At 46.1% G+C, this 27,771-nt stretch overlaps 1 protein-coding gene across 4 annotated transcripts in view; it reads left to right on the top strand.

Moving 5' to 3' along the window:
- Ctl2 (Choline transporter-like 2) overlaps positions 1-27,771 on the top strand; it is a 357,612-nt gene that overhangs the window by 108,399 nt on the left and 221,442 nt on the right. For 2 of the 4 annotated variants that reach the window (XM_069313744.1, XM_045763945.2), the window contains exon 1: positions 1,275-1,627. The exons of the other annotated variants lie outside the window; for them this stretch is intronic. In XM_069313744.1, coding sequence (XP_069169845.1) covers positions 1,609-1,627 — 19 coding nt within the window. In that variant the 5' untranslated portion in view covers positions 1,275-1,608. Of the gene's footprint in view, positions 1-1,274; positions 1,628-27,771 lie in introns of those variants that run through there. 4 annotated transcript variants of the gene reach the window in all.

Here is a 27,771-nt window from a genome sequence, read left to right as displayed (position 1 = left end):
TTGAAACAATCAAGGGGCCCATCTCCACCACGCCATGTGGCAACTGGTTCCACAAATCAACAACCCTTTACCAAACCAGTATTTACCCAGGTCTTTCCGAAATCTAAACTTATCCAATTTACACCCATTGTTTCGTGTTCTATTTTGAGTTGATACTTTTAATACCCTTTAATATCCCCTTTGTTATGCCCATTTTTTTTTTTTTTTTAGATATATACAAGAGTTATTACATTCTTGTACAGCCACTAGTACGCGTAGCGTTTCGGGCAAGTCCTTAATCCTATGGTCCCTGGAATACGATCCCCTGCCGCGAAGAATCGTTTTTTCATCCAAGTACACATTTTACTGTTGCGTTAAACAGAGGCTACAGTTAAGGAATTGCGCCCAGTAAATCCTCCCCGGCCAGGATACGAACCCATGACATAGCGCTCGCGGAACGCCAGGCGAGTGTCTTACCACTACACCACGGAGACTGCAGAAAGCCAGGTTTCGAATTTGCGGGATTAACTTTGTCATCCTACGCTGGACGCGTTCAAGTGAATTTATATTCATTGTATAGTACGGCGACCAAAACTGAACTGCATAATCTAAATGGGGCCTAACCAAAGCAAGATATAGCTGAAGAACAACACCAGGTGTCTTGTTACTAACGTTTCGATAAATAAATCCCAGTGTCCTATTTGCCTATTACAAACATTTATGCATTGATTTTTTGGTTTTAAATTTAAATCCCTTTCGCAATCTCAACACCATCTAGCTCGTATCTTGTAACTCTATCATCATTACCTCGCCTCAAACTTTATATTTGTCAGCATTCAACTGTATCTGCCAATCTTTTGACCATTTCAAAACCCTATTAAGATCGTCTTGAAGTGATAGTGAGTCTTTTTCCGTGTTTATTTCCCTCCCGATTTTAGTATCATCGGTAAATTTGCAAATATTGCTGCTCAAAGACGTAGGTTCGAATCCTCGTCACGGCCCTTGTGGATTTGTTCAGAGATCCCAGGGCAGAGCCTTGAGGCACTCCACTTAAAACATTTTCCCAGTCTGACGTAACCCCATATACAGTATACTAACATGGTATACTATACCATGTCTTAGGAATCATCATATATGCGAACCATCATCCACTATGAGGTGTGAATGTATGATACATGGGATAAATTGGTGGAAGAGGGAGTGTTGTGACGGGACAGGAGGGTGGAGGGAGAGGACTGAGTGACCTTGGTCTCCCCAACCAGGCCATTAATGCGGCGTTATAGCCTCACACACTCAGTCCCGCTCCGGCCGCTACGCCGAGCACACTGTGGCTCCCGGCCCGCCACCCTCTCTCTCTACTTTTATCATTGTTGCACCTCACTCTTATCAGTTCTTGTGTTTACTGCATAAACGAAAGCGTAATCTCCGCCGCTAAACCCAAACGTTATCACGTAGTGAATCACAGCGGCTGTTATCAGGATGTGACGCGCGAGCTTTAGCCGGAATTAAAGTGAGGCATTTGTGTTCATTGTGGCTGAAAGTGTCGAATACCCACCATAGTGGTGACGGGCACAGCTGACCCTCGTGTGGTGTAGCAGGGGCAGGCAGCTCCCCCCCCCCCCCGACACAATGGGGCACAGAAGGAAAGGTGAGTTCAGTGCTGCATTTGTAATCCTTTGGGGGATACCCACAGGAGCCCATTAGGCTCAGGAATCTGTACACCAATTGAGAGGCGGGACCAAAGAGCCAGAGCTCAACCCCCCCGCATGCACAATTAGGGAAGTACAGGAGTAGGGGCTGCACAACAAACTAGCTGTAGCTACCGACGACAAGTTCAGTATTTTTTATCTTTAGTGCAACTTCTGAGTGCGGGTCTGTACTCACCTAGTTGTGCTTGCTGGGGTTGAGCTCTGGCTCTTTGGAGTCTGTGTGGTATGGTCGCTGGAACTGGTCCTGCATGTGTGGTATGGTCGTTGGAACTGGTGCCTGCATGTGTGGTATGGTCGCTGGAACTGGTCCCTGCATGTGTGGTATGGTCGCTGGAACTGGTCCCTGCATGTGTGGTATGGTTGCTGTGAACGCTGATCTCAATCCCCACAAGCACAACTAGGTGAGAACACGCACACACAATAGTCCAACAAATGGTTGTTAGAGCTTAACCCGGCAAATGTAATGTAATGAAGATAGGTGTATAGAGTAGGAGGCCAGGTACACGATACCATTTGAGAGATAAAATTCTTCTAGAATCAGAGAGAAAGTTCTGGGGGTTGATATCACGCCAGACCTGTCCCACGAAGCCCATATCAAGAAGATAACATCAGGGGCATGTGTCAGGTTGGCCAATATAAGAATGGCATGTTGATTGTATGGAATCATTCAGAAACGTTGTATACCACGTATGTCAAACTAATCCTGGAGTATGCAGCTCCAGCATGGAGTTCATATCTTAATTGTCAAGAATAAGACTAAATTGGAGAAGGTTCAAAGGTTTGACACCAGACTGTTGCCCAAACTGAGGAGCATGAGCTATGAGGAGAGACCACAGGAATTAAACCTCACGTTACTGAAATACAGAATAATTAGATGGACATGATCACCACATACAAGATTCTCAAGGTAGACAAAGACAGTTTATTTAACACAAGGGGCACACGCACAAGGGGACACAGATGGAAACTGAGTGCCCATATGAGCCATTGAGACATTAGAAAGAATTGTTTTAGTGTCAGAGTAGTTAATAAATTGATTACATTAGGCAGTGATGTGGTGGAGGCTGACTCCATACACAGTTTCAAATGTAGATATGATAGAGCCCAATAGGCCCAGAAACCTGTACACCAGTTGATTGACAGTTGAGAGGCGGGACCAAAGAGCCGAAGCTCAACCTCCGCAAGCATAACTAGATGAGTACATGTACGCACACCTTTCAAAGGAAGACAGAGAAAAGCTGAAAATAAACCTCAATGAAGCTAAACATCTAAATGGGAATAGAGAAGAAGAAAAAAATATTTTTTTTTCTACAAAATGTTAGGGATTGGAAAGCTAGTGAAATGGTACATAAAAACAAAGCAACAAAATCATTAGAAAAAAGGGAAGTAAAGGGCAAAGGGCATGGGAACAGGTTCTTAAAAATTTTATATACTAACATAGATGGAGTGAGGTGAACAAAAAATACTGGAGCTAAAAGATATAATTCAGATTGAAGGTCCCAGATATTGTCGAACTAACAGAGACGAAACTTGAAAACAATATTTTAAATGAAGTTGTATTCCCAAGTTGCTCCTCAGTTTGGAAACGTGATAGGAAAACTGGAAGTGGGGGAAGAGTGGCTGTGCTGGTGAAAGAACACCTGAATGTAAGAGAGTTAATAACCGTAAAGTTGATAAACCGTAAACCCTCGAGGAGTTGATATAATGGAATTGCAGGTTTGGAATCAGGATGTTAAACTGATAGTCGTAAATGTCTACAGCCCACCAGCTAGCAACACATGGACTTAGGAGGAACTGGATGACAAACTAGAGGACATCATAATGGTCATGAGAGAGATTATTGTAATTGGAGATAAAGATAAATCACGATTGTTGGCACTGAGGGACTTCAACTTGTAAGCAATAGACTGGGAGGCCTATAAAGCAAGAACGGAGGTGTATGGACAGCTGTCTGTCCTACATTTGGACAGGCAGATTTGTAAACCTCATTCCAGAGACAGTCATGTATTAACACGTCAAGCAGGCCACAAGAATGAGGTAAGAAGGGGGGATGTTCTATCAATACTGGATTTAATATTCACCAGGAAAGAAGAAGAGATATTTAACATCCAGTACTTTCCTCCCTTGGGAAAGTAATATTATATCCTTTTGGAAATTAAATATGCTTTGGGATATAATTTAGAAGGGAATGGGGGACATTGAAACAGCCAATAAACTCGATTTCAAGAGGACACTTAGATAGAGTAGCTTAGGCTATTTCTATCCTCCTCTACTTCAGGTCCCCTCACGGGATCACAAAACTATACAGTACACAAATCATGTGCTACAATACACATGGCAATAGATATCCCACACAACTTATTACAAACTGCGTTTTAGTGTTACACGCTTGGGGTAAAGTGCTTATACCTCCTAAGAATTCCCCCTTATCATTCCTTTGTCACACATCCAAACTATTTGATGTAATACACTACTGATTACTTTATTTCTATAGTTAGCAAGAAGTTGAGGCTCTAATACATGATGATCTAAGGTATGGGCGTGCGGCATGATACATAATTTACAATCCTTACCTTTTTCACTCACATCAGCACCGTATTGCAAGAAATATTTATATCCTAATGTTTATCTCGTGTAAGGTGAGTCCTTCCATGTAGACTCTCCTCCCATAAGTGAAAAATGAATGTGTTTAGTATTGCATAATGCTTAAGTGTGTTACTGCTGTCCACCATTGCCGTTTTCTTAACCTTTTTTTTTTTAACTAAAATATTATTGTAATTGTTTATTATCATTCTTATTGTTACTTTTGCATAAAATTAACTGCATTTTTTTAATTAGATTCGTTGTAATTGATTTTGTTTCTAGTTCTTCGTATATTAGGATTGTTTATGAAATATTAGGTTATTTCCTGTTGACCATTTCCAGTTTCTCACGGTCGTGGTGTCCTCGTGGGACCTCTTCCCACTCCTTTGTCTTCACTCACTTCCTCTCCGTCTGACCAAGCTCAGTATGGGCCAAAGTGCTTAGCTTCCCATTCTTTTTCAGATGTGAGATTGTTGCATTCCGAAGGTCATGCGTTTCGTGACCTTGTTGCTTATATATACTGTATATAAAGAAAAAAATAAACAAGAAATGACGCATGTTAATTTCTTACTTAGTTTACTTAGGTCTCTGAATGACGTTTTAATTTTTGTCAGCATAGAGAACATAGTTGTCGTTATTCTATTTATATGTCCTTCAGGAGTTAGATTAAATGTTACGTCCACTCCGAGGTTTCTTTCTCGAATCGTCACAGGAAGGTAGTTTTCCTTCATTATGTAATGACCCTGTGCACTCCTGTCACCTGATCCCATTTCCATAACTTTACATTTGCTCGTGTTCAACTCCAGTAGCCATTTATCTATGTCTGCAACCTGTTCAAATCCTCCTAGAGTATTCTACAATCGTCATCTGTCACAACTCTTTCATTATTTTTGCGCCATCCACGAACATCGACATAAAGGACTTTACTCCTGTAGACATATCGTTCATGTATATTAGAAATAGAACTGGTTCCAGCACCGATACTTGAGGTACTCCACTCGTTACTGTTCACCAGTTTGATTTCTCGCCCCTTACCGTTACTCTCTGGCTCCTTCCTGTTAGGAAGTTCCTTGCCCGTTATGGCTTTTCCGCTTACTCCCGCATGCCTCTCAAGTTTGAACAGCAGTTTCCTGTGTGGTACTGTATCAAGGGCTTTTTGGTAGTCCAGAAATATGCAATCTGCCAATCTTTCCCAGTCCTGCCTTATTCTTGTTATTTTATCGTAGAATTCCAGGATTATTAGGCATGATTTCCCTTCTCTGAACCCATGTTGGTGTTTGTACCTAATGTTCTCTAGGTGTGTGACCAGTCTTAACCTGATTATTCTTTCAAGTACTTTGCAGGGGATGCGTGTTAGTAATACCGGTCTGTAGTTAAGTGCCTCTTCCCTATCTCCTTTCTTGAAAATTGGTACCACATTTATCTTCTTCTAGCATCTGGGCAACTTTCCCTTTATAAGTGACTCATTAAAGATCTTGCTAGAGGCATGCTTAGTGTCTGTGCTGCTTCTTCTAGTATCTACGGTGATACATTATATTGTCGAACTGCTTTAGTTTCATCCAGTGTTGTTAGCTGTTTCATTACCTCCTCTGCTGTCTCTTCTATATCCGTTAGTCTCTCATCTTGGGTCATCTCCTCTTCTAACAACGGGAGTTGCTCAGGCTCAGTGGCAAAGCAGTGAAACTGATGACGTCATTAGGAAGTCATATTGGAATTCCCGGTGTGCAGCTCCAGGATTATGTAAAGTTTTTATGCATAACACCTCTCCAAGGAGTCATCATCATCCCGTCCTCTCCAATTTTTGCATTTTACAGAGGGATAAATCCCCTGAGACTAATAAATTCCCTATAGGTTATAGGTTATCTTGAGATGATATCGGGGCTTTAGTGTCCCCGCGGCCCGGTCCTCGACCAGGCCTCCACCCCCAGGAAGCAGCCCGTGACAGCTGACTAACACCCAGGTACCTATTTTACTGCTAGGTAACAGGGGCATAGGGTGAAAGAAATTCTGCCCATTGTTTCTCGCCGGCGCCCGGGATCGAACCCGGGACCACAGGATGACAAGTCCAGTGTGCTGTCCACTCGGCCTACCGGCTCCCTCCCTAAGGCTTATAAATCCCCCAAAGCTGATAAATCATCTGAGACTGATAAATCTCCTGAGGCTGATAAATCCCCCAAGGCTGATAAATCCCCCAAGGCTGATAAATCCCCCAAGGCTGATAAATCCCCCAAGGCTGATAAATCCCCCAAGGCTGATAAATCCCCCAAGGCTGATAAATCCGCCAAGTGCTAACAATCACAGCGGCTCGCACAATTAACGACGCTCCATTATTTATTCGTGGGTCCTCGGTGAGGTAGACTCGGGCAATTTAGTGCATCATTTTAGTTAGGTTGTGAATGCTGGATGAGCCGGGCTGCATGCATATGATAATTGTCTGACAAACGAATTATTTAAATTATTCCTGTAATTACACACATGTTTTGCGTTGATTCCGAGGATCAAGGTTCCCGCGGCCCGGTCTCTGACCAGGCCTCATAGCCTAAGGGAGTTTTTCACTCTGGGGTGAGATAATTTGCTTTTAGCTATTTTTTTGAATGCCAAAGTACAGATCAAACGGAATATGTATTTATTAATTAATTAATTTATTTATATATTTATTTATATACAAGAAGGTAAATTGGGGGTTAAGAGAGAACATAGAAATGAAGTTGATTTTATATTCTTGTACAGCCACTAGCACGCATAGCGTTTCCGGCATATATAAATAGGGAGACGCACATACACGTTTTAAGCATATCATTCGTGTGTATATATAATGGGCGGACCATTATCTGAGCTAGCGGCGAGGCGCTCCAGCCTATCCGAAGAGGCTGCAGGATTAGTAGGCTTGCGGGTTGATAGGCCTAGGGGTGCAGTGCCAATTTCATAGGTGCCGGAGCTCTGGTGGACCTGACAAAATCCTGTCATTTCCTATCCTGTTTCTATGTCACATCATTAAGTATTTCGTGTTTGTACTCACCAATTATCATAAAATATAATTATCAAACAAATAAAGAAAAAACATAAATCATGTATTTATCAATTTAAGAAGTTAAAGCACTTGGTGTTCACAAAATACAACCAGTGAGAAGTTTCACAATAGTGTCCACAAAGGGTGAGGTGTGAGTTGTTTATGGTGGACTGAAGCACCTCTTGTCTTGGTGTCATCTGCCCATCTGTGATGAAGATTGATTGATTGATGAAGATTAAGCCACCTAAAAGGTGGCACGGGCATGAATAGCCCGTAAGTGGTGGCCCTTTTGAGCCATTACCAGTATCAATAGATGATACTGGAGATCTGTGGAGGTGCGACTGCACCCTGCGTGACGGGAGATGTCTCCCGTCGGCTCATTTGTGGTACCCCAGCCATGATGTATGACATATGGCTCAGGATCTGTGGTACCCCAGCCATGATGTATGGCATATGGCTCAGGATCTGTGGTACCCCAGCCATGATGTATGGCATATGGCTCAGGATCTGTGGTACCCCAGCCATGATGTATGGCATATGGCTCAGGATCTGTGGTACCCCAGCCATGATGTATGGCATATGGCTCAGGATCTGTGGTACCCCAGCCATGATGTATGGCATATGGCTCAGGATCTGTGGTACCCCAGCCATGATGTATGGCATATGGCTCAGGATCTGTGGTACCCCAGCCATGATGTATGGCATATGGCTCAGGATCTGTGGTACCCCAGCCATGATGTATGGCATATGGCTCAGGATCTGTGGTACCCCAGCCATGATGTATGGCATATAGCTCAGGATCTGTGGGACCCCAGCCATGGTATGACATATGGCTCAGGATCTGTGGGACCCCAGCCATGGTATGACATATGGCTCAGGATCTGTGGGACCCCAGCCATGGTATGACATATGGCTCAGGATCTGTGGGACCCCAGCCATGGAATGACATATGGCTCAGGATCTGTGGGACCCCAGCCATGATGTATGACATATGACTCAGGATCTGTGGGACCCCAGCCATGGTATGACATATGGCTCAGGATCTGTGGGACCCCAGCCATGGTATGACATATGGCTCAGGATCTGTGGGACCCCAGCCATGATGTATGGCATATGGCTCAGGATCTGTGGGACCCCAGCCATGGTATGACATATCGCTCAGGATCTGTGGGACCTCAGCCATGATGTATGGCATATGGCTCAGGATCTGTGGGACCCCAGCCATGGTATGACATATGGCTCAGGATCTGTGGGACCCCAGCCATGGTATGACATATGGCTCAGGATCTGTGGGACCCCAGCCATGATGTATGGCATATGGCTCAGGATCTGTGGGACCCCAGCCATGGTATGACATATGGCTCAGGATCTGTGGGACCCCAGCCATGGTATGACATATGGCTCAGGATCTGTGGGACCCCAGCCATGATGTATGGCATATGGCTCAGGATCTGTGGGACCCCAGCCATGGTATGACATATGGCTCAGGATCTGTGGGACCCCAGCCATGATGTATGGCATATGGCTCAGGATCTGTGGGACCCCAGCCATGGTATGACATATGGCTCAGGATCTGTGGGACCCCAGCCATGATGTATGGCATATGGCTCAAGATGCCACTGAACTAGAGGAGGTCCATGTAGTTTAACAAACATAAGTGCTGATACATGATTGATAAGAATTCTTGAGCGTGTTGCTGTTATTATCAGGTTCATGTTAGTGAATCCTCTCTCACACTGAGCAGTACTAATAGGAATAACCAGTAAACAGCTCAGTAATGGGTGTGAATCTTGGAGGGATGCGGCGTCCATGATCCTCCACATAGTCTGTAAAGGCATTTAGTGCAGAGTAAGAAGAAAGATTAAACCTCTTGCAGAGAGATAATATTTCAGCGTCTCCGTAATTAGGTGGTATTTCATCAGGCCGCCGCCAGTGGTCCTTAACAATGACACATTTCACTTAGTGATTTATACGTGCTTTGAGGTTGAGACGTTTGAGAGCCTCTCAAGGATGTTGTCGTGAACATACGGTGCTGCAAATTGTTCGTGAGACTACTAAATCGCTGTTGATAATTAATGGAGACAATTTTCTTGTACCTTGTTATGGTAATTCCTCCAAACTTTCCCTTTTCAACTGCCTTTTGAGGTTCTAAAGTTCTAGTGCCAGGTTTCTCTTCTGGTCCATGGAATGACCTTATGCTCCGTTGAATCAGTTTGTCTATATACACAATGGAAGTAGTGTGTTTCTGTAGACACTCTTGACAGTAAACCAAGTTCATGCAGCGTGTCATACATTACAGCTAAATACAATAGAAACTGTTCTGAAGTTACCTTTTTCAACAGACATTCATAGGTTTATCAATCACTTCCAACTCTTGTTTCATCTTTCACTGCTTTTTTCAAAATGAAAACAGTGCTGTCAATGTGTCCATACTGCTGAAACTGTTAATACGAGCTGGCCACCCACCTGGTGCTCAGAACACGGCTTATTTTGCTAATCTCAAATTCAAATTCAAATTTTTAGTCAGGTAAAAGTACATACATAGATGAAGAGTTACAAACATAATGATGGATTTTTTTTTTTTTTTTTTTTTTTTTTTTTTGAGATATATACAAGAGTTGTTACATTCTTGTACAGCCACTAGTACGCGTAGCGTTTCGGGCAAGTCCTTAATCCTACGGTCCCTGGAATACGATCCCCTGCCGCGAAGAATCGTTTTTTCATCCAAGTACACATTTTACTGTTGCGTTAAACAGAGGCTACAGTTAAGGAATTGCGCCCAGTAAATCCTCCCCGGCCAGGATACGAACCCATGACATAGCGCTCGCGGAACGCCAGGCGAGTGTCTTACCACTACACCACGGAGACTGAGATTTATAGATAGAGCTGGTACATACAATACCTAATACGCAGAGCGTTTTGAATCTGTTGTTCAAGTTGAGAGGTACATTTAGATAGTTCATTTGAATTAGAGGTGATCTGTAAAATGAGTACAATTGGTCTATAAATGCTTGAAAATGATTAATTCCAAGAACTTCTCTCACTGAATCAAGCAAGTTCTAATCTGTGATTAAGATAGATTATTATATTAGGGTAATGTTCTTTGAGAAGTGTTACAACTCCAGATCTGACACCAAGCATGACACTTGGCCCATCACTAGCAAATGCTACAAGGTTCTGTTTCAAATATAAGTCAACAAACCCATGATAATTGGATCAGCACAATAGCAATAGTTGCTGCTTTCTGATCAGGTAGTTCAATTAGATCTAAGAACATGAAATGGGGATTACCTTCCTTATCACTTTCACATTTCAAGTAAACTATCAATAATGTTTTAACGCTCAGGTTTGTTGAATCATCAATGAGAACATAAATTTTGCCATGTATCTGCTTGATATACTGGCAAATTTTATGTGTTTATATTAATGGCTATGTGATTAATTATCTCTGTTACTAGTGTGGGAATGCAGTCCCATTCCAGAGTCAACACCATTTTGCTTTTGTAGTTCCAATAAGCCAAAGTGATCATAGTTTGGTCTGTCTGTCTAAACTAAATAGTATATGCAGAACGCAAAATTGAACAAGTTGTCTTCATATACGAAGCATTCATGGCATCACACAATTTTCCAAGAGCATCTTCAATAGCTGCATTTTCTACACGTAAAGCAGCAGTGAGAGCTTTCCATATTTTATGATAATTTTTCTATTTTCTGAGAGACTTGAAGCGTGTACTTGGATCTCCCGTTCCCCCATTCCATCCTATACTAGCAGAGGTGCGGAGTGGCGCCCGGCGAGCTCCAGCCGCCCTGCGCCACTGACATAGACCTTAAGCCCTTGCAAGACCAAACCAAAGGCCTTATACTTGCGTCAGTTGAGCACAACTGTAACACGTTAATAACTATCTACGGGCTCACCATAGCCCGTGCTGCTTGGAACTTTGTTCTGGGTAGCGAATCTTTAACAACAACAACATGTAACACGTTACTGGCATACATGACTGTAGAACTTAAAAACATAAACCTTTGTCAGAACTTGGAGTATAATGAAATGAAATAATCTTAATGAAATCTTAATGAAATAAGATTAAATTTCGGAAGATGATTTCCGCAGTGGATTTAGTTAATACTACGTGCCGTTAGCAAACATTTTTGACTAATTATATATTTGTGTTATTTAGATAATTTACGAGGATGGTCATGTGTATGAACAAGCTCGTTACAGCTTCACCTAGACAAATTTTATGATCACACGCGATGACGAATCATATCAGAGATTGTGTAGTGCCTCTATATAATTTAAATCTTATCTATCCTAAATATTGCTTGTCTGGTAGACTTGTTGATATTGTAATTTCGGTATCGTTTAGCTGATATCTGGTATCTTTGTTTTCCTTGGTTAGGATTACTTGGTTGATGGTGTTCTGGGAGTTCTTCTACTCCCCCAAGCCGAGCCAGAACTCCCCAATGATTAATTAAACCAATCCTATATATGCTTAACCTCTCTTAGGCCTAAATATGCATTCCTTGGCCAAATATTCGTCATCTTGGCCTAATTTAGTACATACATGTGTTATACAATGTATAGGAAACTTTACTGGGTTGTTGCCTGCTTTCTCGAGCACGTTACAAGATTACTAATACAAAACGTGTTTTTTCTTCGTGTGTTCTATCAATAGTGGCTTTAAATACCGTTATTTACGGATGACAGGTTGATGGGTCAGGACCCCACAGGTGTCACTACTGATCTGCAGCTACACATTTTCAGTCTAGTTTTGAGATTTAGTTTAGACCCTTTAACATTGCTGATTGATAGCTTCAATTTATTACCACTCATTTATTTGTTTAGCGGCAAATTTACTCACTACGAGGGGCCTCGTAGCCTGGTGGATAGCGCGCAGGACTCGTAATTCTGTGGCGCGGGTTCGATTCCCGCACGAGGCAGAAACAAATGGGCAAAGTTTCTTTCACCCTGAATACCCCTGTTACCTAGCAGTAAATAGGTACCTGGGAGTTAGTCAGCTGTCACGGGCTGCTTCCTGGGGGTGGAGGCCTGGTCGAGGACCGGGCCGCGGGGACACTAAAGCCCCGAAATCATCTCAAGATAACCTCAAGATAACGGTCCTCCACTCACTCTCCAGTAACGACCAATGTGAAGTATAACCCCACGCGTCTCTTTATTGTCCGTTAATGACGACTAAATGGGCCCATTTCTCATTAACCTGGATTGACACCTCTGGAGGAAGGAGGGAGGGAGTTATCAGGAGGAAAGCGCCAAGCCATTACGACTATATAGCACTTGGAAGGGGTTCGGGATGGGATGGGACGGGGGAAAGGAATGGTGCCCAACCACTTGGACGGTCGGGGATTGTTGGAGGAACCATTTAGTAACAGTATTTGCTTCTCTTGCTTTTCACACACTATAGAACTGGGTGATTTTTATAATTTAATCGTTTCCATCTTTTCTCGCAGTTACAATGCCTTTCTTGTGTCCAAGAACAGCCTACAATTGAGGGGGCATTTATATTTGACTTGGATATTTATATGGATTATGTGAGCATTATTCTAAATATATTTAGGGATATTATCCTTAAAAGTACATAACAACCAGTGGTTTCATATGCTCACTGAGTATAATGACGCTATGAAACAATAGCATTTTTATGTGTAGCCTATGTATTGAAACTTTTAAAAATTGCTGTAAAGGGAGGATAATGTATATCGTACATAAGGATGTGATGACCAAACCACACGTCAGAAAATTAAGAAATGACGACGTTTCGGGTCGCCCTGGACCATTATTATGTCGTGAACTAGACGAGAGGAAGGGACAAGCAAATAAATAATCTGAGAGATTATTGACAGTTGACATTGTTGATTATTGACACACACACACACACACACACACACACACACACACACACACACACACACACACACACACACACACACACACACACACACACACACACTAATAAATGGCTGCTAATGTTCAACCCGAGTAAATGCAAAGTAATGAAACTAGGCAGTGGAAATAGGAGGCCAGACACAGGATACAGAATAGGAGATGAAGTACTTAATGAAACGAACAGAGAGAAAGATCTAGGAGTTGATATCACACCAAATCTGTCTCCTGAAGCCCACATAAAGAGAATAACGTCTGCGGCATATGCGAGGCTGGCTAACATCAGAACAGCCTTCAGGAATCTGTGTAAGGAATCATTCAGAATGTTGTATACCACATATGTAAGACCAATCCTGGAGTATGCGGCCCCAGCATGGAGCCCGTACCTTGTCAAGCACAAGACGAAGCTGGAAAAAATTCAAAGATATGCCACTAGACTAGTCCCAGAACTAAGAGGCATGAGTTACGAGGAAGGCTGCGGGAAATGCACCTTACGGCACTGAAAGACAGAAGAGTAAAGGGAGACATGATCACAACCTACAAAATCCTCAGGGGAATCGACCGGGTAAACAAGGATGAACTATTCAACACTGGTGGGACGCGAACAAGGGGGACACAGGTGGAAGCTGAGTACCCAAATGAGCCACAGAGACATTAGAAAGAACTTTTTCAGTGTCAGAGTAGTTAGTAAATGGAATACATTAGGCAGTAATGTGGTGGAAGCTGACTCCATACACAGTTTCAAATGTAGATATGATAGAGCCCAGTAGGCTCAGGAATCTGTACACCAGTTGATTGACAGTTTAGAGGCGGGACCAAAGAGCCAAAGCTCAACCCCCGCAAGCACAATTAGGTGAGTACACACACACACACACACACACACACACACACACACACACCAGGAAGCAGCCCGTGACAACTGACTAACTCCCAGGTACCTATTTACTGTTAAGTAACAGGGGCATAGGGTGAAAGGAACTCTGCCCATTGTTTCTCGCCGGCGCCCGGGATCGAACCCGGGACCACAGGATAACGCGTCCAGCGTGCTGTCCGCTCTGCCACCGGCCCAGTTTGTGTATACTCACCTATTTGTACTCACCTATTTGTGCTTGCGGGGGTTGAGCTTTGGCTCTTTGGTCCCGCCTCTCAACTGTCAATCAACTGGTGTACAGATTCCTGAGCCTACTGGGCTCTATCATATCTACATTTAAAACTGTGTATGGAGTCAGCCTCCACCACATCACTGCCTAGTGCATTCCATCCGTTAACTACTCTGACACTGAAAAAGTTCCTTCTAACGTCTCTGTGGCTCATGTGGGTACTCAGTTTCCACCTGTGTCCCCTTGTTCGCGTCCCACCAGTGTTGAATAGTTTATCCTTGTTTACCCGGTCGATTCCTCTGAGGATTTTGTAGGTTGTGATCATGTCTCCCCTTACTCTTCTGTCTTCCAGTGTCGTAAGGTGCATTTCCCGCAGCCTTTCCTCGTAACTCATGCCTCTTAGTTCTGGGACTAGTCAAGTGGCATACCTTTGTACTTTTTCCAGCTTCATCTTGTGCTTGACAAGGTACGGGCTCCATGCTGGGGCCGCATACTCCAGGATTGGTCTTACATATGTGGTGTACAAGATTCTGAATGATTCCTTACACAGGTTCCTGAACGCTGTTCTGATGTTAGCCAGCCTCGCATATGCCGCAGACGTTATTCTTTTTATGTGGGCTTCAGGAGACAGGTTTGGTGTGATATCAACTCCTAGATCTTTCTCTCTGTTCGTTTCATTAAGTACTTCATCTCCTATTCTGTATCCTGCGTTTGGCCTCCTATTTCCACTGCCTAGTTTCATTACTTTGCATTTACTCGGGTTGAACTTCAACAGCCATTTGTTGGACCATTCACTCAGTCTGTCTAGGTCATCTTGTAGCCTCCTACTATCGTCCTCAGTTTCAATCCTCCTCATAATTTTTGCATCATCGGCACACACATCGGCACATTGTGTGTGTGTGTGTGTGTGTGTACTCACCTAGTTGTACTCACCTAGTTGTGTTTGCGGGGGTTGAGCTCTGGCTCTTTGGTTCTGCCTCTCAACCGTCAATCAACAGGTGTACAGATTCCTGAGCCTATCGGGCTCCATCATATCTACACTTGAAACTGTGTATGGAGTCAGCCTCCACCACATCACTTCCTAATGCATTCCATTTGTCAACCACTCTGACACTAAAAAAGTTCTTTCTAATATCTCTGTGGCTCATTTGGGCACTCAGTTTCCACCTGTGTCCCCTTGTGCGTGTTCCCCTTGTGTTAAATAGACTGTCTTTATCTACCCTATCAATTCCCTTCAGAATCTTGAATGTGGTGATCATGTCCCCCCTAACTCTTCTGTCTTCCAGCGAAGTGAGGTTTAATTCCCGTAGTCTCTCCTCGTAGCTCATACCTCTCAGCTCAGGTACTAGTCTGGTGGCAAACCTTTGAACCTTTTCCAGTTTAGTCTTATGCTTGACTAGATATGGACTCCATGCTGGGGCTGCATACTCCAGGATTGGCCTGACATATGTGGTATACAAAGTTCTGAATGATTCTTTACAGAAGTTCCTGAATGCCGTTCGTATGTTGGCCAGCCTGGCATATGCCGCTGATGTTATCCGCTTGATATGTGCTGCAGGAGACAGGTCTGGCGTGATGTCAACCCCCAAGTCTTTTTCCTTCTCTGACTCCTGAAGAATTTCCTCTCCCAGATGATACCTTGTATCTGGCCTCCTGCTCCCTACACCTATCTTCATTACATTACATTTGGTTGGGTTAAACTCTAACAACCATTTGTTCGACCATTCCTTCAGCTTGTCTAGGTCTTCTTGAAGCCTCAAACAGTCCTCTTCTGTTTTAATCCTTCTCATAATTTTAGCATCGTCTGCAAACATTGAGAGAAATGAATCGATACCCTCAGGGAGATCATTTACATATATCAGAAACAAGATAGGACCGAGTACAGAGCCCTGTGGGACTCCACTGGTGACTTCACGCCAATCGGAGGTCTCACCCCTCACCGTAACTCTCTGCTTCCTATTGCTTAGATACTCCCTTATCCACTGGAGCACCTTACCAGGTACACCTGCCTGTCTCTCCAGCTTATGTACCAGCCTCTTATGCGGTACTGTGTCAAAGGCTTTCCGACAATCCAAGAAAATGCAGTCCGCCCAGCCCTCTCTTTCTTGCTTAATCTTTGTCACCTGATCGTAGAATTCTATCAAGCCTGTAAGGCAAGATTTACCCTCCCTGAACCCATGTTGGCGATTTGTCACGAAGTCCCTTCTCTCCAGATGTGTTACCAGGTTTTTTCTCACGATCTTCTCCATCACCTTGCATGGTATACAAGTCAAGGACACTGGCCTGTAGTTAAGTGCCTCTTGCCTGTCGCCCTTTTTGTATATTGGGACCACATTCGCCGTCTTCCATATTTCTGGTAGGTCTCCCGTCTCCAGTGACTTACTATACACTATGGAGAGTGGCAAGCAAAGTGCCTCTGCACACTCTTTCAGTATCCATGGTGAGATCCCATCTGGACCAACAGCCTTTCTAACATCCAGATCCAGCAGGTGTCTCTTGACCTCCTCTCTCGTAATTTCGAACTCTTCCAAGGCCGCCTGGTTTACCTCCCTTTCTCCTAGCACAGTGACCTCACCTTGTTCTATTGTGAAGACCTCCTGGAACCTCTTGTTGAGTTCTTCACACACCTCTCTGTCATTCTCTGTATACCTGTCCTCGCCTGTTCGAAGACAGGTATATGTGTGTGTGTGTGTGTGTGTGTGTGTGTGTGTGTGTGTGTGTGTGTGTGTGTGTGTGTGTGTGTGTGCGCGCGCGCGCGCGTGTACTCACCTAGTTGTGCTTGCGGGGGTTGAGCTCTGGCTCTTTGGTCCCGTCTCTCAACCGTCAATCAACAGGTGTACAGGTTCCTGAGCCTATTGGGCTCTATCATATCTACACTTGAAACTGTGTATGGAGTCAGCCTCCACCACATTACTTTCTAATGCATTCTATTTGTCAACCACTCTGACACTAAAAAAGTTCTTTCTAATATATCTGTGGCTCATTTGGGCTCTCAGTTTCCACCTGTGTCCCCTAGTGCGTGTGCCCCTTGTGTTAAATAGCCTGTCTTTATCAACCCTGTCGATTCCCTTGAGAATCTTGAATGTGGTGATCATGTCCCCCCTAACTCTTCTGTCTTCCAGCGAAGTGAGGTTTAATTCCCGTAGTCTCTCCTCGTAGCTCATACCTCTCAGCTCGGGTATTAGTCTGGTGGCAAACCTTTGAACCTTTTCCAGTTTAGCGTGTGTGTGTGTGTTTGTGTGTGTATGTGTGTATGTGTGTATGTGTGTGTGTGTATGTGTGTGTGTGTGTGTGTGTGTATGTGTGTGTGTGTGTGTATGTGTGTGTGCGTGCGTGTGGGGTGGGGAGGGAGACTGGGAGGACCCTGTTGACAAAGCACTTGGCTACAATGAGTCACAATCTTTCCCGTCACGAACGTGTGTATAACACGGCTGTCATGTTTAATATGGTCCATCGTGTGTGTCTGGGGTCTGGGGCGTGTCCTTATATGAGAGTTAAGAGCTATTATCTCCGTTAAGCACGAAATAACAAGAGCATCTTCTTGAGGTTATCTTGAGATGATTTCGGGGCTTTAGTGTCCCCGCGGCCCGGTCCTCGACCAGGCCTCCACCTCCAGGAAGCAGCCCGTGACAGCTGACTAACACCCACGTACCTATTTTACTGCTAGGTAACAGGGGCATAGGGTGAAAGAAACTCTGCCCATTTTTTCTCGCCGGTGGTCGGGATCGAACCCGGGACCACAGGATCACAAGTCCAGCGTTCTGTCCGCTCGGCTCCCTAATTGAGTAATTGGAAACTACAAACCAATCTGCCTAGCCTGATTTGCAAGCTTGTGAAGAGACACTTGTGAAGGAAATCATTCACCATCTCACTCTGCACAATCTTATATAATCCATGCAATGTGGTTTTATTCGAAATAAATCCTGTTTACCCAACTTGCTCATGTCACTGACTCCCAGCGAGCATAAGAAATATTGCCGGAACAACCGTGGACATTTTCAAGAGGAAACTAGATTTATTCCTCCAAGGAGTGCCGGACCAACCGGGCTGTGGTGGGTATGTGGGCCTGCGGGCCGCTCCAAGCAACAGCCTGGTGGACCAAACTCTCACAAGTCGAGCCTGGCCTCGGGCCGGGCTTGGGGAGTAGACGAACTCCCAGAACCCCATCAACCAGGTATCAACCAGGTATGTTTTTCGAAGCGATGACCAATTTCCACCAGACAAGACTTCCAGTAGATATAGTGACTGTGAACTTCGATAAAGCTCTTGGTAAGATACCAAACAATATTGACACAAACTGCAAGCACACGGAATAAAGGGTAAAATACGTGAATGGATAAAAAATGATTAAAACAAAGAAAATAAAGGATCGTTGTAATGGAAATAAATTTGACTTGAAAAATGTTGAATGGAGTACTACAATTTTCCACCTTGGGGACCTTCTTTAGTATATATTAGTGACATGAACATCATCACGTCGCGAGACTTGCAGGTGGCTCCTACGGTCATGGTAAAGTGGAATGTGTGAACGGTATTGAGGCCTTGCAAAATATTCTTCATACAGCCTGTCATAAACAAAGGCCAGTCCATTCCATGCACCAACTGTTTATGCAACCCGTCCTCGACTCAAGTCCATTACATCCAGCGGTCAACCCCACAGACGCATTCATAAATTTTAGCATACTGTTCACTCAAAACGGGAATTTTCTCAAGTATAAATTAATATTATATTATATTAGCATATTGTGTATATATAGGCATAGGATAGATTAGGTTAGGTGTTTAGGTTCTGTTGGCGATTATTTGTATTTGTAGTACGTGGGTGAAGCATTTATAGCGTTGTGATTCGAACAAAATTCGTCAGTGAAGCACTTGTTCTGGATATGTTCGAATGTCAGCAGTTGTGAGTCGTGTGTAAACCGCTTTTCATTCATAAACAGGGGGTTTGGCGGGGGCATGGAATCACTTTTGGATCTTTGTTTGGAGGACGGGCTGTTTACACACGACTCACGACTGATGACGTCCGAACACTTCCGGAACAAGTGCTTCACTGACGACTTTGTTCGAACCATAACGCTGTAAATGCTTTACCCACGTACTACAAATACAAATAATTGCTAACAGAACGTAAACACCTAACCTAACCTATGCCTATATATGTACAATATCCTAATATATAATAATATTAATTTATTTTTTAGAAAATTCCCATTTTGAATGAACGGCATGTTAAAATTGCAACCCGTCTTTTTACTCGAGTCCATGTCATCCAGCGGTCGACCCAACAGACGCATTCAAAAATTTTAACATGATCCAAGTTCAAGTTCAAGTATGTTTATTGAGATAAGAAAGAAATACATCTCAAAGGGATTAGGCTATTTCTACCCCCCCCCCCCCCCCTCAATGATAACATGTTCATTCAAAACGGGAATTTACTCAAATATAAATTAATATTTTAATATATTAGCCATATATAGGCATAAGTTTGGTTATGTTAGGCGTTTAGGTTCTGTTGGCGATTATTTGTATTTGTAGTACGTGGGTGAAGCATTTACAGCGTTGTGGTTCGAACAAAATTCGTCAGTGAAGCACTTGTTCCGGAAGTGTTCGAACGAAATCAGTTGTGAGTCGTGTGTAAACCGTTTTTCATTCATAAACAGCTGGGGGTTTGGCGGGTGCATGGAATCACTTTTGGTTCTTTGTTTGGAGGACGGGCTGTAAAATTGATGAATGCATCTTTAGGGTCGACCGCTGGATGGAATGGACTTGTTCTGAGAACGGGTTGCTACATGAACTCTGCAAACGGTCAGAAAACTGGCAAATGCTTTTCAGTACTGAAAATACAAGACCCAACATACACACCATAACTACCATATCACCAAGACAACCATGTAATTGTTGATACAGGATCTTGGAGTTATAATCCACAAGTCATTGAAAGTTGTTCTGCAATTAGTAGCGGAAAAAAAAATCTCAGGACTTCCACCCACCACCCACCCATTCAGTGGGTGGTGGTGGAAGCTGGTTTAAAGATTCAAATGAATCTTCGACTTTTAGGATAAGAAAGTAGTTACCTGGAGCATACCTGGAGAAGGGTTTCGGGAGTACTTCTACTCCCCCCGAGTCCGGATTGTGGCCAGGTTCGACTTGCGTCAATATGGTCCAACAGGCTGTTGTTTGTAGCGGCCCGCAGACCCACATAAACCCCGTTTTCTCCGGCACTTCTTGCAGAAACTTTTCTAATGGCTTCTTCGAGTCCACCTGTGTTCTGGAAATATTTATAATACTTGCTGGATGATTCCTGAACAGCCATAGCCCTCTGATGTTCAGTGTTCTCTGATTGTGCTTATGGCACTTCTCTGATTCTATTCTGCATTTCCTTCCATATCTTTTGCTCCAGTATGTTGTTATTCTACTGTGCAAGTTTGGGACCTGGCTCACCAATATATTTCATGAATATTTTATTTGATACCTCTCACGCCTCTTTTCCACTTTACTGGTTTACTGTCACACCCATCCAGTGGGCGGTGGTGGAAGCTGGTTTACTGTCACACCCATCCAGTGGGCAGTGGTGGAAGCTGGTTTACTGTCACCCATCCAGTGGGCGGTGGTGGAAGCTGGTTTACTGTCACACCCATCCAGTGGGCGGTGGTGGAAGCTGGTTTACTGTCACACCCATCCAGTGGGCGGTGGTGGAAGCTGGTTTACTGTCACCCATCCAGTGGGCGGTGGTGGAAGCTGGTTTACTGTCACACCCATCCAGTGGGCGGTGGTGGAAGCTGGTTTACTGTCACACCCATCCAGTGGGCGGTGGTGGAAGCTGGTTTACTGTCACACCCATCCAGTGGGCGGTGGTGGAAGCTGGTTTACTGTCACACCCATCCAGTGGGCGGTGGTGGAAGCTGGTTTACTGTCACACCCATCCAGTGGGCGGTGGTGGAAGATGGTTTACTGTCACACCCATCAAGTGGGCGGTGGTGGAAGCTGGTTTACTGTCACACCCATCCAGTGGGCGGTGGTGGAAGCTGGTTTACTGTCACACCCATCCAGTGGGCGGTGGCCGAAGCTGGTTTACTGCCACCCATCCAGTGGGCGGTGGTGGAAGCTGGTTTACTGTCACACCCATCCAGTGGGCGGTGGCCGAAGCTGGTTTACTGCCACCCATCCAGTGGGCGGTGGTGGAAGCTGGTTTACTGTCACACCCATCCAGTGGGCGGTGGCCGAAGCTGGTTTACTGCCACCCATCCAGTGGGCGGTGGTGGAAGCTGGTTTACTGTCACACCCATCCAGTGGGCGGTGGCCGAAGCTGGTTTACTGCCACCCATCCAGTGGGCGGTGGTCGAAGTTGGTTTACTGTCACCCATCCAGTGGGCGGTGGTCGAAGCTGGTTTACTGTCACCCATCCAGTGGGCGGTGGCCGAAGCTGGTTTACTGCCACCCATCCAGTGGGCGGTGGTGGAAGCTGGTTTACTGTCACACCCATCCAGTGGGCGGTGGCCGAAGCTGGTTTACTGCCACCCATCCAGTGGGCGGTGGTGGAAGCTGGTTTACTGTCACACCCATCCAGTGGGCGGTGGCCGAAGCTGGTTTACTGCCACCCATCCAGTGGGCGGTGGTGGAAGCTGGTTTACTGTCACACCCATCCAGTGGGCGGTGGCCGAAGCTGGTTTACTGCCACCCATCCAGTGGGCGGTGGTCGAAGTTGGTTTACTGTCACCCATCCAGTGGGCGGTGGTCGAAGCTGGTTTACTGTCACCCATCCAGTGGGCGGTGGCCGAAGCTGGTTTACTGCCACCCATCCAGTGGGCGGTGGTCGAAGTTGGTTTACTGTCACCCATCCAGTGGGCGGTGGTCGAAGCTGGTTTACTGTCACACCCATCCAGTGGGCGGTGGCCGAAGCTGGTTTACTGCCACCCATCCAGTGGGCAGTGGTCGAAGTTGGTTTACTGTCACCCATCCAGTGGGCGGTGGTCGAAGCTGGTTTACTGTCACCCATCCAGTGGGCGGTGGCCGAAGCTGGTTTACTGCCACCCATCCAGTGGGCGGTGGCGGAAGCTGGTTTACTGTCACACCCATCCAGTGGGTGGTGGCCGAAGCTGGTTTACTGCCACCCATCCAGTGGGCGGTGGTCGAAGTTGGTTTACTGTCACCCATCCAGTGGGCGGTGGTCGAAGCTGGTTTACTGTCACACCCATCCAGTGGGCGGTGGCCGAAGCTGGTTTACTGCCACCCATCCAGTGGGCGGTGGTCGAAGTTGGTTTACTGTCACCCATCCAGTGGGCGGTGGTGGAAGCTGGTTTACTGTCACACCCATCCAGTGGGCGGTGGTCGAAGCTGGTTTACTGTCACACCCATCCAGTGGGCGGTGGTCGAAGCTGCTTTACTGTCACCCATCCAGTGTGCGGTGGTCGAAGTTGGTTTACTGCCACCCATCCAGTGGGCGGTGGTCGAAGTTGGTTTACTGTCACCCATCCAGTGGGCGGTGGTCGAAGCTGGTTTACTGTCACACCCATCCAGTAGGCGGTGGTCGAAGCTGGTTTACTGCCACCCATCCAGTGGGCGGTGGTGGAAGCTGGTTTACTGTCACACCCATCCAGTGGGTGGTGGTGGAAGCTGGTTTACTGTCACACCCATCCAGTGGGTGGTGGTGGAAGCTGCTGTACTGTCACACCCATCCAGTGGGCGGTGCTGGAAGCTGGTGTACTGTCACACCCATCCAGTGGGCGGTGGTGGAAGCTGGTGTACTGTCACACCCATCCAGTGGGTGGTGGTGGAAGCTGGTTTACTGTCACACCCATCCAGTGGGTGGTGGTGGAAGCTGGTTTACTGTCACACCCATCCAGTGGGCGGTGGTGGAAGCTGGTTTACTGTCACACCCATCCAGTGGGCGGTGGTGGAAGCTGGTTTACTGTCACACTCATCCAGTGGGTGGTGGTGGAAGCTGGTTTGCTGTCACACCCATCCAGTGGGCGGTGGTGGAAGCCGGTTTACTGTCACACCCATCCAGTGGGCGGTGGTGGAAGCTGGTTTACTGTCACACCCATCCAGTGGGCGGTGGTGGAAGATGGTTTACTGTCACACCCTATCCAGTGGGCGGTGGTGGAAGATGGTTTACTGTCACACCCATCCAGTGGGCGGTGGTGGAAGATGGTTTACTGTCACACCCATCCAGTGGGCGGTGGTGGAAGATGGTTTACTGTCACACCCTATCCAGTGGGCGGTGGTGGAAGCTGGTGTACTGTCACACCCATCCAGTGGGCGGTGGTGGTGGAAGCTGGTTTACTGTCACCCATCCAGTGGGGGGTGGTGGAAGCTGGTTTACTGTCACACCCACCCAGTGGGCGGTGGTGGAAGCTGGTTTACTGTCACATCCATCCAGTGGGGGGTGGTGGAAGCTGGTTTACTGTCACCCATCCAGTGGGTGGTGGTGGAAGCTGGTTTACTGTCACCCATCCAGTGGCGGTGGTGGAAGCCGGTTTACTGTCACACCCATCCAGTGGGCGGTGGTCGAAGCTGGTTTACTGTCACACCCATCCAGTGGGCGGTGGTGGAAGCTGGTTTACTGTCACACCCATCCAGTGGGCGGTGGTGGAAGCTGGTTTACTGTCACACCCATCCAGTGGGCGGTGGTGGAAGCTGGTTTACTGTCACACCCATCCAGTGGGCGGTGGTGGAAGCCGGTTTACTGTCACACCCATCCAGTGGGCGGTGGTGGAAGCTGGTTTAGTGTCACACCCATCCAGTGGGCGGTGGTGGAAGCCGGTTTACTGTCACACCCATCCAGTGGGCGGTGGTCGAAGCTGGTTTACTGTCACCCATCCAGTGGGCGGTGGTCGAAGCTGGTTTACTGTCACACCCATCCAGTGGGCGGTGATGGAAGCTGGTTTACTGTCACACCCATCCAGTGGGCGGTGGTGGAAGCTGGTTTACTGTCACACCCATCCAGTGGGCGGTGGTGGAAGCTGGTTTACTGTCACACCCATCCAGTGGGCGGTGGTCGAAGCTGGTTTACTGTCACACCCATCCAGTGGGCGGTGGTGGAAGCTGGTTTACTGTCACACCCATCCAGTGGGTGGTGGAAGCTGGTTTACCGTCACCTCCACCCATCACACACTGCAAGCTTGGCAAGGGCACCCACAGTTATCAAGCTGTTGGGGCCCTCAGATACTAGGCTACAAGGACATAAGGGAAGCTGACGCTTGCCAGTTTTGCAGTATATGAAGACAATAGTGAACACAATATCTTGGACCATCACATTGTATTCTAAAGCGTCATTATACGAGAACTCGAATTTGAAAAACAAAATTAGAACTGCAAACAGGAATTCGCAGATCCATTGTTTATTACAATGAAATATGTTAAACAAAGCACTTGTATGGGGCGAGTAGCAGCGTCAATGATGCCAAACGCCACGACATATTTTTCATAAAATTTGATAGTGTGAAAATTGAACCATTAGAGATCAATCTAAACAATCGCTGCATGAAATAACAAATCATTTTATTATAAATGACATATATTAGAAATGTTTGCACTGTATCCATATACTTTGCTTATTGTAGATAGATAAAGTAAATATACATGATGAAAATGTAAGCTGTTTACACTAAATCATAAATGTCAACTCCTCTATTATTATATAATGTCCAATACTGAAAATATATTAATTAACAAAATGACTTTCCTCCAATATATATAATGCTGTGTTGTGTAACTCATGCAAGTTGTAGTGTAAGACTTTGTTGCTGTGTTGAGTAACTCATGCAAGTTGTTGTGGAAAACTTTGTTGCTGTGTTGTGTAACTCATGCAAGTTGTAGTGGAAGACTTTGTTGCTGTGTTGTGTAACTCATGCAAGTTGTAGTGGAAGACTTTGTTGCTGTGTTGTGTAACTCATGCAAGTTGTAGTGGAAGACTTTGTTGCTGTGTTGTGTAACTCATGCAAGTTGTAGTGGAAGACTTTGTTGCTGTGTTGTGTAACTCATGCAAGTTGTAGTGTAAGACTTTGTTGCTGTGTTGAGTAACTCATGCAAGTTGTAGTGGAAGACTTTGTTGCTGTGTTGTGTAACTCATGCAAGTTGTAGTGTAAGACTTTGTTGCTTGCTATCATTATAGTGCAGATGAACTGTAACAGTTAGTGTATATCCTCCCGGGTCTGATTAAGACCTTTTGCCCGCTTTGTAATCCTCTTGCTGTGCCGCTCGCAGCAAGCAGCGCTCGCAGCAAGCACCGCTAGCAGCAAGCACCGCTCGCAGCAAGCAGCGCTCGCAGCAAGCAGCGCTCGTAGCAAGCACAGCTGCTAGCAAGCACAGCTCCCAGCAAGCGTAGCTCCCAGCAAGCACAGCTCCCAGCAAGCGTAGCTCCCAGCAAGCACAGCTCCCAGCAAGCGCAGCTCCCAGCAAGCACAGCTCGCAGCAAGCAGCGCTCGTAGCAAGCGCAGCTCCCAGCAAGCACAGCTCCCAGCAAGCACAGCTCCCAGCAAGCACAGCTCCCAGCAACCGTAGCTCCCAGCAAGCACAGCTCCCAGCAAGCACAGCTCCCAGCAAGCACAGCTCCCAGCAAGCGCAGCTCCCAGCAAGCACAGCTCCCAGCAAGCACAGCTCCCAGCAAGCACAGCTCCCAGCAAGCGCAGCTCCCAGCAAGCGCAGCTCCCAGCAAGCACAACTCGCAGCAAGCAGCGCTCGTAGCAAGCACAGCTCCCAGCAAGCGCAGCTCCCAGCAAGCGCAGCTCCCAGCAAGCACAGCTCCCAGCAAGCACAGCTCCCAGCAAGCGTAGCTCCCAGCAAGCACTGCTCCCAGCAAGCACAGCTCCCAGCAAGCACAGCTCCCAGCAAGCGCAGCTCCCAGCAAGCACAGCTCCCAGCAAGCGCTGCTCCCAGCAAGCGCTGCTCCCAGCAAGCGTAGCTCCCAGCAAGCACCGCTCCCAGCAAGCACCGCTCCCAGCAAGCGTAGCTCCCAGCAAGCGTAGCTCCCAGCAAGCACAGCTCCCAGCAAGCGTAGATCCCAGCAAGCACAGTTCCCAGCAAGCGCAGCTCCCAGCAAGCACCGCTCCCAGCAAGCACCGCTCCCAGCAAGCACAGCTCCCAGCAAGCGTAGATCCCAGCAAGCGTAGCTCCCAGCAAGCGTAGCTCCCAGCAAGCACAGCTCCCAGCAAGCGTAGATCCCAGCAAGCGCAGCTCCCAGTAAGCGTAGCTCCCAGCAAGCACCGCTCCCAGCAAGCACAGCTCCCAGCAAGCGTAGATCCCAGCAAGCACAGTTCCCAGCAAGCGCAGCTCCCAGCAAGCGTAGCTCCCAGCAAGCACCGCTCCCAGCAAACACAGCTCGCAAAAAGAGTGCACAAAAAACTAGTAGTCGCTGGCGGCGACAACAGTGCAGTGGGTACCTGTGGAAGCTGGTATATTTGGATAAGCAAATATCACAGTTATAATATTACTAGTTTACAGTACTGAAGTTAATGTTATATTGGTCATGTACCAAACAAGTTTTTTCTATGTGTTTATTTTTAGGTTGCGTGGAATGTAAATTTGTAGTTAGTATGTACACTAAAGTTGGCATCATTGGGATACCGGCCTTGGATTTTAAGTTATACGTCATCCTGGATTAAATATTTGGACATTTATTGAACATTACTTATAGAGTTATCATGAAATTTATAGTCAGTTACATAGTGACGTAGGATATGTTGACGTTGGGTATGTTGACGTTGGGTATGTTGACGTAGGGTATGTTGACGTTGATACCTGGTTGATGGGGTTCTGGGAGTTCTTCTACTCCCCAAGCCCGGCCCGAGGCCAAGCTTGACTTGTGAGAGTTTGGTCCACTAGGCTGTTGCTTGGAGCGGCCCGCAGGCCCACATACCCACAACAGCCCGGTTGGTCCGGCACTCCTTGGAGGAATAAATCTAGTTTCCTCTTGAAAATGTCCACGGTTGTTCCGGCAATATTTCTTATGCTTGCTGCGAGGACGTTGAACAACCGCGGACCTCTGATGTTTATACAGTGTTCTCTGATTGTGCCTATGGCACCTCTGCTCTTCACTGGTTCTATTGTACATTTTCTTCCATATCGTTTACTCCAGTACGTTGTTATTTTACTGTGTAGATTTGGTACTTGGCCCTCCAGTATCTTCCAGATGTATATTATTTGATATCTCTCTCGTCTTCTTTCTAGTGGAGGGCTTTGAGACGATCCCAATAATTTAGGTGCTTTATTGCGTCTATGCGTGCCGTATATGTTCTCTGTATTCCCTCTATTTCAGCAATCTCTCCTGCTCTGAAGGGGGAAGTGAGTACTGAGCAGTACTCAAGACGGGACAACACAAGTGACTTGAAGAGTACAACCATTGTGATGGGATCCCTGGATTTGAAAGTTCTCGTAATCTATCCTATCCTTTTTCTGGCTGTCGCAATATTTGCTTGGTTATGATCCTTAAACGTTAGGTCGTCAGACATTATTATTCCCAAATCCTTTACATGCTGTTTTCCTACTATG

This window comes from Procambarus clarkii, chromosome 76 (assembly GCF_040958095.1).
Source record: "Procambarus clarkii isolate CNS0578487 chromosome 76, FALCON_Pclarkii_2.0, whole genome shotgun sequence".
NCBI lineage: Eukaryota > Metazoa > Arthropoda > Malacostraca > Decapoda > Cambaridae > Procambarus > Procambarus clarkii.
The sequence above is the reverse complement of the archived record's forward strand: the minus strand, read 5'-3'. Positions and strand labels throughout refer to the sequence as shown.